The sequence below is a fragment of the Dinoponera quadriceps genome, unplaced genomic scaffold (assembly GCF_001313825.1).
Source record: "Dinoponera quadriceps isolate SergipeBrazil2010 unplaced genomic scaffold, ASM131382v1 scaffold120, whole genome shotgun sequence".
Lineage (NCBI taxonomy): Eukaryota > Metazoa > Arthropoda > Insecta > Hymenoptera > Formicidae > Dinoponera > Dinoponera quadriceps.
The window spans coordinates 2937319-2950849 of NW_014554309.1; the positions used below are offsets into that span (position 1 = coordinate 2937319).

General features: G+C 44.2%; 2 protein-coding genes across 3 annotated transcripts in view; one reads left to right on the top strand and one right to left on the bottom strand.

The window, feature by feature from the left end:
• LOC106745296 (putative protein FAM10A4) overlaps nucleotides 1-13531 on the top strand; it is a 16590-nt gene continuing 3059 nt past the window's right edge. Inside the window, exons 1-3 of one of the 2 annotated variants that reach the window (XM_014620795.1) lie at nucleotides 1-232; nucleotides 701-1004; nucleotides 1102-1514. In XM_014620795.1, the coding sequence (XP_014476281.1) occupies nucleotides 725-1004; nucleotides 1102-1514 (693 nt within the window). In that variant the 5' untranslated portion in view covers nucleotides 1-232; nucleotides 701-724. The remainder of the gene's footprint in view (nucleotides 233-700; nucleotides 1005-1101; nucleotides 1515-13531) is intronic. The other variant, XM_014620785.1, reaches the window with a different exon arrangement.
• On the bottom strand, nucleotides 3347-13167 carry LOC106745291 (sarcalumenin). The gene is made up of 11 exons (XM_014620771.1): nucleotides 11691-13167; nucleotides 8323-8409; nucleotides 8186-8256; nucleotides 7738-7933; nucleotides 6666-7670; nucleotides 6254-6508; nucleotides 5990-6106; nucleotides 5715-5887; nucleotides 5433-5624; nucleotides 5060-5323; nucleotides 3347-4861 (listed from the first exon to the last, which is right to left on the bottom strand). The coding sequence occupies exons 1-11, from the start codon at nucleotides 11761-11763 to the stop codon at nucleotides 4484-4486; spliced, it is 2811 nt and encodes a 936-aa protein (XP_014476257.1). The 5' UTR covers nucleotides 11764-13167; the 3' UTR covers nucleotides 3347-4483.

A 13531-nucleotide genomic window follows, 5' to 3' on the forward strand; every position in this document is an offset into this window, starting at 1 on the left:
TGTGCGCAGGCATGAATCCTCTGCCACGAAAAATCTATTCAATAGCCGCTCTGTAGATCATTTTTCGGCGAATAACGGTGACGAATGAAATTGTGAGATTGCCAAGTTGTTTGTGCTATTTGTCGTATGTGTCTGTCGGCAAAATCTGATATTGAAGGTAGAATAAACGTACAATAGTATTCAAGTAGAACGATCGCTGCACGGGACTCCACTACTCCCTTATAATCACGGTGTGAGTTCGCTTGATATATTCTCTAAACGAAGTCGTTCTTAACCTTTCTCGAGAAGTTTACTATACAGTACATCTCGTCAAAATTGCACACGATCGACATGTGCCTTTAAATGTGCAAACAAGCAATATGTATCTTTACAGTTTTGCTACCTGTGATTCTGTAACATGCAGATTTTATTATAAATCTATATATATATATATTTATATATATACAGGGTGAACCATACAACATGATCAGCTTAAGTTTTGTCTAGTATAACATGGTTCATGGTGAACTTTAAGATCATCTTAAAGCTCACCTTAAACCATGTTATACTAGACAAATAAATTTTCAAACGGTTCACTCACAATAGAATAAACTAAGCTGATCACATTGGTGGTTCATCCTGTATATACAAATGTATATTTGCGCACTTCATGATTTTAACCATGTTATGTTCATTACATCACAAAGAATATATTTAACAGACAGGCTCTATTGTAGGCAACAAAATGGACATGTCCATGTTTACTGAGAAAGTTGGGGAACAGCTGAAAATATTTGCTCGACACTGCATGGATGATCCATCTCTTCTACACGATCCAAAACTCTCCTTTATCAAAGAGTTAATAGAGCACTATGGCGGCAAAATACCGGAAAGCAACAAAAACGATGATCCATCACTTGGCAAATGTGAAGCTGAGATCAAATCTGAAGAACCTCAGCCTAAAGCTGAACCTGAATCCGAGAGTGAGGAGAGTGATCTGGAGCTAGACATGTCTGGTGTAATTGGTTTGTACACATTTATCTGCATTATTATATATACTTAGTATTATGTTCTCCATAATAAATATATATGTAAGAATAATGTTCTCTTTTCTCTTTTTAGAACCAGATCAAGATTCTCCTCAAAAAATGGGTAATCCGATTTTACAACCTACGGAAGAGGAAATTGCGAAATCGCAGGTCGAGAGATCAGAAGCAGTATCCGCATTTGTGGAAAAAGATTATGAGAAAGCGATAGAGCTTTATACAAAAGCGATTGTATTGAATCCACAAGCAGCATTGCTGTATGCTAAACGCGGGCAAATCTTTCTTCTTTTAAACAAGCCAAACGCTTGCATCCGTGATTGTGAACGCGCTCTCGAATTAAATCCAGACAGTGCAGCAGCTCACAAATTTCGAGGAAGGGCTTATCATTTGCTTGGAAAATTTGAGGAAGCAGCAAACGATCTCAGATTAGCTTGCAAGTTTGACTTTGATGAACAAGCTGACGAGTGGCTGCGCGAAACAACACCAAACGTGAGTACTATGTGTTTTCATACAAGAGATACCTGCTGCATGAAATGTGCTTCCCTTTGCATCATGCGGACTCTGCGATATGCGATCTTCTTGAAACAAAACAATTAATGCGCGATAAGAACGTCTGTTTAAATTTTCCTAAAAAATTTTAGTAAGTTATGATATTTCATCTTTTTCCTAATTTTATAAAAATCTATAAAATCCTATAAAGAACAATAGTAAGAAAAATAGTGTGAATATTAAAATGATGGTCTCTGGATTAGGCTGTTAAAAATAAAAAAAAAAACGTTATACTGTGATAAGACGTGAAACTGTTATAAAGTAAAAGAAGATTGGACTGCATGAAAGTGAAATGAATTTTAATGCATACATTCATTGCTTTAAAGGTACTTTGGTAAGGTTAATCCATCTTTAACAAGTGTTGTTTTATAAGCTGAATTGTTTTCGAGTAAAAACTGTTTATGCCAAGATATTTATGTTGCTTCTCGTTGTCACTGATAAATACGAGTTTAAACATATTTATCTATTTACAATATTGATAAATTTATAAATGAGTAGTTGATTATATTTGAATTATAATTAAAAATAATCTCTTTTTTCAATTTTTGTGCGGAAAAATTTATGAATAAAATGAAAAAAACGTTTGTTTTTTACACGGTAAGAAATCGAGAAGAACTCCGAAAAAAAAGACTGACTTTTTCCGATCCTTTAAAAGTATATTTCGGTATTCTTTAAAACTATAAATGTACGTGAATATGTGTTTATATGTGTGTTGAAATGATACTATGTATATAAACAGCAATCACGATACACGTTCTTATTTCAAACGTACACTCGCTATGTAATATTTAGAATTATAGTAATTTCGTAAATTCTCTCTCTCTCTCTCTCTCTCTCTCTCTCTCTCTCTCTCTCTCTCTCTCTCTTTCTTTCTTTCATTCTCTCGTTTTTGCTTTCGCTCTCTACTTAATCTAAAAAACATTGTTTACCGATGTTTTAGATGATATCTTACTCTAACTAAAAAGATATAGATGCCTCGATAACACATGTTTGTAACAATACTAAATTTACTCGACGTAATCTTTGTATATAATATAGGATAACAATGACGACAGTAGCAACAACAGTGAAATAACAATAATAATATTAACAATGCGTTTGTTTAAGCATAATAAATCACGTATTATTTATATGTTTTTACATGGAGGATAAAGTTGTCTCGATTGTTCGCAGTTTAAGATGCGATTAGAACGGTTTTAACATGTCTGCGCGCTCGATGTAAAGCGCATATCATTAGAGAACGCTGGAAACGCGTCCTTATTATATTAGCCGCCGCTCTCAGGAGCTTAATTTTATTAATTCTTTATTATAATCATCATAGATATTAATACGATTCACTTATTGTGAACGTTTTTGTCAGCTCGAGATTAAAATAGTAATATTGCAACCGAGACAAGGAGCGGACGATCCGCTACTTGTAATCTACTAGAGAACATACGAAAAACGTAAAAATCCGAATAAGACTGGTTAGATATATCGTGGAAATATGTGTGGTGTAATTTAATAGTTGAAATAGCCAAAAATATCCCAGGATATCTCAAAGTTGAAAAAGAAATCGTTATGGATTTAAGAATTGTGAAAACGGAGGATTAAAGTGTTTACGAATCGTGCGATATAATTATGTAAAAAAGGTTTCGAGTTTAAAGGTGTAGAAACCCTAGTATGTTCTGCCTACTGTAAATTCGAAGCAAACCTCGAGTATCAGAAAAGCTCCACGGCCTGTCTCACACACGTTACCAATTGCGGCAACGCGTGAGAAATCAGCACACCTGTTATAATTGTTCAATGACAGTTTAATAAGAATACAATCAGTTTATATAAGGTATTCCACAAAAGCCACAAAGAGAGATCACTTTATCTCTTTCACAATGGAAATATTTCGATGCGATTAGAAACTGTGTTCCTGATACGGAGGAACTTGGCGGACGAAACTGTTGTTCAATATTACGTTCAACGTTCTGGAGAGTCGTGTTTTCCTTTGAGATAGGCTTTCAACGATTCGTCGCGAGATAAACGAAAGATTCGATGTAACAATGATATCCCTCATTCTCTTAAGAACTGGAGGAATTCCATTTTCAGGCTGACAACAAACAGATGTATAGGGCGCGCGTGTATACAGACTGTATATGGCGTATATTACAGTGAATCAAATTTGGACAGAATTTCCGAAATTTTCATGTCCAATTCTTTAACACATTCAACGGATCTCCAGATTTTTTTAATTAAATTTCGCGAGGTTGGGCAGATTATAATCTCTCTGATTTGCCGACGAGAAACTCGATCGTTGAGATGATTAAATTTCGATATTGTCGCGGAGTTCTTAGAGAAAAACGCGAATCCCCGCGTTTTCGTCGAGAGGAATATCCGATATATCTGAACACATATATTCGAAGGGAACTCTCACTCTGTCCGCTTTTGGATCGGAATGGTAGCATTGTTTACCAGACAAGCAACACTTGATCTTCTTTGCAATCGAGGAGGAGGAGGAGGAGGAGGAGTTGTATCCACCTTGACGCGATACACACTCCACGTTATGTTCTGCCCTATCGTGAGGCTAAATTATTCGGATCTATGGATACTTGGGTTTGCTATCCTCTCGGTAGACATCCCAGCTCTTATGCTACCGTTTTTTCTGCTTTCCCGCTCCGCCGCATCTCTCTCTCTCTCTCTCTCTTTCCTCCGTGCTTCTTTCCGTTTGTTTTCGGAGCGATGCGAGGATAGCGCGCGACTCTCCGAATTTCAGAAAGAGAGTCCTCGGTACCATCTCAAATATCGGACCACTTTCATCCGGCTCGTTCAACAAGTCGCGACGACCCTTTGCGCTATATCAAGGCATCTCGGCTAGGCCTCCTCATCAGTCCATACTTCACATGGTATCAAGAGCTGCTCTCCTCCGGTCTCCCGCGCACTCAACTCATAGGGCTGTTCTCGCCGTGCAGCACCGCCTCCACTGACTTCTTGTACTTGCCCACCAATTCGGGTAGATCGTAGGCGATGGCCACGTCGAGCCTGTTGATCGGGCAGCCGCGGAAGTACGTGCACGTGGAGCTCAGCAGCGGGAAGTCGTAGAGGGGATTCAACCGGAAGAAGTCACGATAGACGTCCGGATCGGGTAGATCGTATCGCGATATATTGGTCAGGGTGCTGAGACCCTCGTAGATGTGATAATCCTGCGGATTTTCGATAATTTTGTCGCTGATTTGCCGTTTGTCGCCGAAGAACGTCTTGTGGTTGTAGTACGTCGTCAGGTAGCAGTCCACCATCTTCGCGTGATTGCGCACTCGTACCTGAAACGACAGAATCACCGATCATTCTCGAACATGATATCTACGAATGTCGGCGCGAAACATCGCGCCATGTAGTCGCCAGCCGATCAACAGCACCAATATCGCGCAATCGACTGATTATCCGAGCGAAAGTCTCGCCAGCACTTTCCTCCCCTTTTCTCGCGGTAAGAGATTACCGTTTGAGAACGCGAAACTTACGGCGAATCTTCTGGCGCTCGCTATCTTGTGCTCGACCCTCTTGTTTATCGCGGAACGCAGATCGCGCAGGAATGCGCGTTCCTGAGCGTACAGCAGCCTGGTGGGCGCACCAGCCTCGTAGGGTAACGACCATAACGACGTGGAGTACATTATCGGCGGCTCCGCGCTCGACATCAGCGGCGAGATATTCCATATCAGCGCGCCTTGCACTCTCATCAGTTCCTCCGGCTTCACCTGGTCCGCCTTGTTCAGAATGATGCGAGTCTGTGTGCCGACAGTTTATATCATCGTATCTACTACTTGTGAAATGACGATCCGATGACAATTGTCAGCGACTTGTATTTACCTCCGCGATATCCTCGTTATTTCTCACCTGATATTCCCTCCCCTTCAATTGATCCAGAATCGCTTCGGTCTCGGGCCCGACGTCCAGCTTGGCGGGGTCGTAAACCAGAAATATTATGTCCGCTCGGTCGATGAACCACTGGCACGCGTCGTTGAAGGGAAACAGGCGTTGAACCTGCTTGCGAATCTCCAAGATTCCTGGTATCTCGACGATATTCACCTGACGCGATGATCAAGCGATCAATCTCATTGCGTAACTTTATGTCTTTCCCCCTCTCTCTCTCTCTCTCTCCTTCACTCGTGCGTTTACCTTTTCCAGCAACTTGTTGTCGAGCCGTAGGCCTCTGAGACGATCCAACATACCCTGGCCAAACTTCTGCAACCCGGAGAAGGTCCAATCGGCCGCCAGCTGGGTGCCGTCAAGGATCTCTTCCTCCTCGCCGTGCATTATTATGTTAAAGTACGCCGGGGATGGCTCGGCCCCTGCGTCATTCCCATAGGTTGCCGCGTAATGCTTCTCTCTTACAAACGCTACTTTCCCGACATACTTTCCATCGCTAAATCGCCTTGTTACTTTTTACGCACCTGTCCTCAACGACATCGGCTCATACTCGATATCGAGCAGATAATTGATGATGGACGACTTCCCACCGCTCCACGGACCCATGAAGAGTACCAGCGGCTTGGAGAATATCTCGGGATCTATCGGCACACAGAGGAAGGAAAACAACGATTTGGCGTCAATGAGAGATAATTAATTTCACAGATTTGCCGCATAGATGAATGTTACAAGTCAGGTGTGGACAAGCGATTAGTAATCGTGCGCGCACTCATCGTGTGTTTGCTCACCTCCGAAGTGTCTGTTACTCAAATCCCTGTACTTGTACATGCTCTCTAACGGCTGTATGGCGTTGTCGTATAGTCTCTTCAGATCTCTGAGAATGATATCCGCAGCTCTTTGTATAGCTCGCTCCTTCTCCTCGTTTTCTTCGTCCAATTTCAACAGTTGATTAATGTGATCCCTAGGCCGAAGGTTCTCCGGTATTTCGATATCCCGAATCAGATCCTCCTCCGGAGTGGGCTCCTGTTCCTCCTCGCTGGCGGCTGATTTACGCGTGAAACATTTTTACGGCAATTTTGTTATTAATTATCAAAAGAGCGTCAAATATTGTGTCGCACCGCGCGTATAGTGCGATAAAACACGAAGAATATAATTGCCAGGATCGTGTGGAACAAAAAGCAAAAGTAGGATTTCCTTTACCTTCTTCCGCAGATTCGCCGCCGCCAGTTGCTTCAGCATCTTCCTCATCACCGGCTTCTCGCCTTCCGCGCGACTTTCTGACCTGATCCTGATGATCCTCTTCTCTCTCAGATCCTTCCGACTTTTCTTCCGTCTCTTCCTCGGATTTCGCTTCGCTCTTCTCCTGATCTACGCGAAGCTCGGCGGAGGATTGTTTACATTCATCTTCCTCGCATTTCGCTACCTCTTCCTCCGACTTCGCTTCTTTCTCTTGGTCGGATGTCGCCTCTTCTTCCGCGGATTTCGTCTCCTCCTCCGCGGATTTCGTCTCCTCCTCCGCAAATTTCGTCTCCTCCTCCGCGGATTTCGTTTCCTCCTCCGCAGATTTCGTCTCCTCTTCCGCGAATTTCGTTTCCTCTTCCGCGGATTTCGTCTCCTCCTCCGCGGTCTCGTCTTCCGCAGACTTACCTTCTTCTTCTTCGGCAGACATCGCTTCTTTTTCTTCCTGTTCTTCCACGCCTTCTCCCGACTTTTCACCCTCTTCTGTACTTTCGGGACCTGTTGCTTCAGCCGTTTCTTCTTCACTCTCCCTTTCCTTTATTCTCTCATCTTCAGCACTTTCGGCTTGCGCTTCCTCCTCTTCATCCTTCATGTCACTTTCGCCACTCACCGTACGATCTTCGGCGTATTCCGCTTCTTCCTCTTCGACGCTAGCTTCCGCAGATGCTTGCTGCCGAGCATCTTCCTGAGTCTCTTCTTCGGCTTGCTCCATGGATTCCCCTTGCTCCTCTTCTTCGATTCCCGACTCTTCGTCTTTTTCTTCCTCGGACTTTGCTTCGTCGTCTACTTTTTCCTCCTCTTCTGCTTTTATCTCTTCGTCCGATTTCTCTTCGTCGGGCTTTTCATCTTCTTCCTCGGCAGTCGCCTGATCGGAGACTACCTCTTTGCTTTCGGCTATCTTCTCGGGAGAGTCGGCCTGTTCAATTACCTCGGCGGACGCATCACCTGCTTCTTCCTCTGTTTCTTCTGTGAGAACACGATAAATTTCAACACACATTGTATATTACTATTTGTTTCAAACGACTGTTCTTACCTTCCTGAGCGGTGCTGATTTCAGCACTCTCGGTAGTTCCGACTTCGTCGCTTTGTTCATCCTTTTCCACCTTCTCCTCGCTGATCTCGACTTGTTCCTCAGTCGCTTCTTCTTTACTTCCCTCAGCTGTAACGTCTTCTTCAACCGATCCGTCTTTGATTTCGCCCAACTCTTCCGTCGTTTCGTCAGCTAGCGCCTGTTAAAGAGGAAGAAAAAGAGAATAGATGTTAGTATACACATGCAATTTCTGCGTGTCACATCGATTGCTTTTCATCAGTAAATATAAGTATGTGTCGCGTGTGAGTTACACAAAGCGAAAGGATTAGGCGTGCAAAATCAACGGGCGATTTTGCCGAGATTAATTTGGATTTCGAATCAAGTCTGGCTTTCGAGAATTCGATCGGTTCAAAGTTCATTGAATGTCCTGATGAAAGAAGACCGACCTTACCTCTTCCTCGCTCCGTGTTTCTTCGTGACTCTCTTCTTGGTCGACCTCTGCACTGGTCTGCTCCAGAGATCCTTGAAACGAAATATTCTAGAAATCGCTGTGTCCCAGTCGAATATTCACCATCATCCAGTACCTACCTGTACCGAGGTCCTTGAGCGCCTTCTCGATGTACGGTCGACACAAGTCCTCGGACGGTATCTGTTCCTCCTCCTCGCTCAGGACACCTGCAACAATTCCGAGAGTCAACTTGGCTTCATTCGGCCGATATCGCGTATACACGGCGCACAGAAGCGCGTCGTTTCGCCGATCAACATTGTTCGCGTTTTACCGCGGCTGCCAGGAATTTTCGGCCGGGAGAATTCTGCCGGGGGTTTCGCGCGAGTGTTAACGTGCCAAGAGAGACGACGGCATGCGCGCGCGCGCGAACGATATTAGATAATCCATTGCTTGCGCGCTCGGAGAGTGAGTTTAACGCCACGCGACCACTACCCGAAATATCTGACCCGAGTGACGCAAGAAACTGTCATTACGCACCATCCACGCCGTGTGCGGGCTGCTCACCTCGCGCGGTGACAGGTGTTCAGGAACGCGACTTGTCATACACGCGACATGTCCGATGAAAATTCGCACCACCACCACCGCCACTAAGACGCTGTCTTGCGGTTGGTACTTGAAGTCGAATATCCGTTCGAACAATTCGGCCGAGAGTACATTGCGATATATATTCTCCGGGACAGCTGGGAATTGGCCGTAAGAATAACGCGACGGAGAGCGAACGTTGTCGAATGAAACGTTCATGACCGCATTGCTGCAAAATTTCTCCCTCGCACGTTTCACGACACGATGTCCACTACGATGTCACGTTACTACTCGAGATATGAATTCTCCTTAGAATCTGTCTTTTCCCCCGAAAGCTTTCTCCAACTTTTCCATCTGCGAACGTTTCCACCGAAGAAAATGTCGATATCATCTTTCTAGGCGGTACCTGGGACGTGGCCGGTTTCTAAGTTTAGCGGCGGGTAGGCGGCTTTGAGCCGAGAGCGCGACGCTTAGAAATATTTATATATTAGGCGAGCGAATCGTATTTTTATCGTCTGCCCATGAGGAAAAGCTTGATTGGACCGTCGTTGTTTTTGTCCCAGTTGGTCTCTCTCTCTCGAAAAATTTATCCGATTATATACATCGTTTTGTTTGTACGGTGTAAAGTTATCCCACCGTACACTGAGAGAGGGAGTCATTATAATTGCATGCAATGATGTAGTCAGGAAAGCCATTTTTCCAGCAAATTTATATAGTGTTATCGGACCTTACACGAATATTGCCGTTAATATTTTCTTACTGGAACGACAAGAAGAGTGCGCTTGCCGCCGAATATTTTTACATAATTTTCGTATGTCGAGATTGATCATTCTTTTTTCTTTCGTTTTTCGCTGTACCCGCTGCAATTCCGCGTCAGGCGACGAAACACTCGTGATGGACTAAACACACGACGCGCATAATACAATCACACTTTTCGCTCGTTTCGCGGTGCAACTAATTTTGTCGACCTGGACCACGCAGACAGCGGTGATAATGCCGGTGATATCGATGCGATAATGAAATCGAGAAGACCCGGCCAGTTTAGTTCGACACTCGCTCGAGCTTGGACGTCGCGGCGGTTACCTAACTGTCAGATACACAGAGAATCATAGTAATTTACGAGCGCGTAAACACATGAGAAATTTCATTTCATCTCAGCGCGTCGACTATATCGTATTGTTATATCACATACGGCAATGTTTGGCACAAAGCTACGTTCATCTCGGCATCTCTCCGGCAGCACCGAGATAGCTGCTTCCTGCTACTTATCCTACTTATCCTAGGATCGAATCTTCCTCTGAAATATATTTGGTCTTGCATTAGGCATAGAAAGCAAGTAGCGCTTTCTTTCTTTCTCTCGTGTGTGTGTGTGTATGTGTGTAGCAATTTCTCTCTCTGTTTTCTTTTCTCTTTTCGATTGCTTCGCGATGAGATACGTATCACAATGTTGTTAACTCTCCGCAAGTTAACTCTCAGCACACCATATAGTTACAGAGAGAACAAAAGAGAAAGAAACTCGAAAACTAAAACTAAAATGAACCCGATCGAAGGATTACAATGCGATTGCGGTTAAGTCAATTGGACGATGTTCGCATTCTTCGCGCCATTAAACGCATAAACTTCAGATTTTGCATCGGTTATCTCGAGAAAACGTTTTTCAGCAACGTGTGACGGAAGAAGACGCGGGCAGGCAGCTGTCGTTTGGCAAGAGCAGCTGCGCCGGATAAAGATAGAACCTCGAGTCTTGTTCCATAGTCTACGATATGTATAGCTTTTTGCCGCATCAAGTCATAACGAGGGGGAATTTTTGCGATTATATCGTCGTCGTAAAGTTCGAAATTGAAATTAACGCTCGGAGAAAATAACGCTCTCGGCAATGCAATCCTCACGAGATATTCGTTCACTATATATTTCTTTCGCAATAAAATTCGCTCGACTGACACTGTTTACCTTTTGTACCATAAAATCCGAATTTACGTTTCCGGAATTTACGAAATTATGCAACGATATGCAGAATGAAAGTCTTGATTTTCGATTATTCCACATATTCCGGTTTGTGGGTTTTATTTAAAACGATTAAATTTTCTCCGAGGTTTTACAGCACCAGACTGGCACGGATTTATGCGCTTTCTTATGTAATTATCCGCGGGTTGATGACAGCCAACTCCCATCGATTCCCGAAATAACAAATCCTTGAGTCGATACATCTGTAACTTTTATTCCGAGACACCGCTTTTGGGGCGCCGCTTCGTCGGCGTAACTATTCGATTATCAAAGTAATTGTGCGTGTTTGTTCGAAACTGCAAAGTGTCCTGAGGTATTCTCGCACTTATATGAAGGATCCGAACGTTTGGTCGACACAATCAGCAGTCGGTGATTGTTTATCGAGCGACTTTAATTTACGCCGAAACGTTACCGCCGAAAAATCTTCAAAACAATTCGCGCGAGGTTACTCGAAATCTCACAATAGAATCGGGCTGAGCAATGATAAAACGGAGAACACGAATGATTTTACCATCGACGAAAAGGAAAAGTTTATCATAAGTGGCGAAGTGGAGAATCCCGTGGTCGATCCATATTCGTCCAACTTGGATGTGTCTAACGTGTAACCGGGCCAAATCGCGGTTATGCGCAAAGATGAAGAGGCCGATGACGCTAACTTTACGTAACATTGACCTTCGTCAGTCAATCGTCATAGTTTGGTCAACGTCTCGACTTGTTTGTCGCCGGCGACATATCCATGCCCCGAAAAACGATGCCTTTCATTATTCCGCCGTGTTACACGCGCGAACTCCGTGTGTTTTTCCGAGTCGGCGAGACCGCAAGTTTTACCAACTCGACAAAATCAAGTGACGTCACGACTCGACGGCGTCGATTTCCGCTCTTCGAAGAAAGTCCATCCGCGGCGGCGACGGATTTTACTGACCTTGTAAGGCGACAGCTAAAAGGCTCAGGAAGAGCCCCGCGACTAGCGCGGATCTCATTCGCGCAACCGTCATCTCGTATCACTAGACACTACGCGATCAGCGGCCAGCGTTGGCAGCTAACTCGTCTCTCTCACTTCTCGATCCCGTCGTCGCCCTCGACTCCAACTAGCCCGCGAGGAACTGGCATTGTCACTACCGCCAAACCCCGAGGACGCCCCTCTCTCCGTTGCTTCTTCTTACTCCACGGACGACGAGCAGCGGCACGAGTGGCGAATCTCGCTTTTTTTCTTCCTCGTTCTTCCTCGCCTGTCCGAGCGATTTCAAAGTGGCCGCCACATATGGAGAGAAAATAGGGGAAAAAATCAAGGAAGAAAGCGACTCGTGCAGTGCTACTCCTCCCCTTCCGCAATCCTCGACACGATCAACCACCGAAAGTCTGGCCTGCCGCTCACTTCAACGTTACGTTGAACGTTTCTTTCGGTTCCTTGTGAGCGACGATCCAAGTGGCGCGCGATTCGCTGATCATCCGAGACTGATGACCCGAGTTGTGCATCGACAAAAAGCACATTTTCCGACCACTATAGGTCTAGTCGCGCGAGGATACACGTATAATGTTAAGCGAAGAGGAGAGAGAGAGAGAGAGAGAGAGAGGAAAGGTCGTGACGAACGCGCGGGCAGCTCTTATTTTTACGATGATTACGGAGGCGCGACGTAGATCAAGGTCGTCCGTTTGACGCGGCTACGAAGACTGCGATCGAAATAGTCTCGATGTAGCACCGTACAGACACTGCGAGACGATCTCCTTCCTCCGCCACCAAGTTTCAAGGATTCGAGGATTTTGATTGATCAATGCATTATTCTGCCATTCCGCAAGAATTTCACACATTTGCGTGGAATTCGGATTCACTTTTCATCACCGAGTCGCAGACTCTACTCTCGACCCAATGTCTACGAGACCAAACGCGATTTTTCTTCGACTCTGTTTTTTAATTCAAGCAGTAGAGTGCTCAAGTATCGTGTCGCGCGCAACTACTATATCTCCAGTTTTACAAGAGAAACGTTTAAAAATATTCCTCTGTCTTCGTGGCGCGATAGTTTTATCACACGGAATAATCGCTGGCCGCATTCGACGAGATCCTATCGTCAGTTGCTGCGCGAGCCGAATCTCGCGAAGCTCACCCTCACCGTCGAACGCTTCTTATTTGTGATGAAACATGTCATCGTCTATTTTTTACCGTTACTGCGCTTTCCACCGTTTGCTAAGCGTCGTCGCTCATCTGGTCGAGAAAACGCGCGTCGGAACTTTCAAAGTCGCGCTCATTCACGATGCACAATGCAATACTTTCTCACGCAAATATTTGTGTTTCAAATGGATTGGCTGAATACAAATATGGTAGAAAGGCGCTGTTGATATTGACGATTAACGTGGTACACGTTCGAAAGAGAGAGGGAGAGAGAAAGAGAGATGAGGTTTATCGCGAAATATGCGCGCACAGACGCAAAGGAGCATCAGAACCGCGGGCGCCTTTATATTTAGAAGCCTGGGTCGCGCCCGTATAAGGTGGCCTGCCGTGCAAAAGTGCTCTCTCTCTCTCTCTCTCTCTCTCTCTCCTCCCCTTCCCCTCTCTCCCTCCCACCCTTCTCTTTATTATTATTATAATTATATATAGAGTATATACATAAAAATATATAATGTTGATATATGTACACACAATTATATAATGTTATATTTATATCATATATAATATTTCTCTATATATTGTACGTTTAATATATTTTTTATACTAATATATCTGTTTACATGGGGATTAATGTTATATTCACGCAAGAGATAAATGAA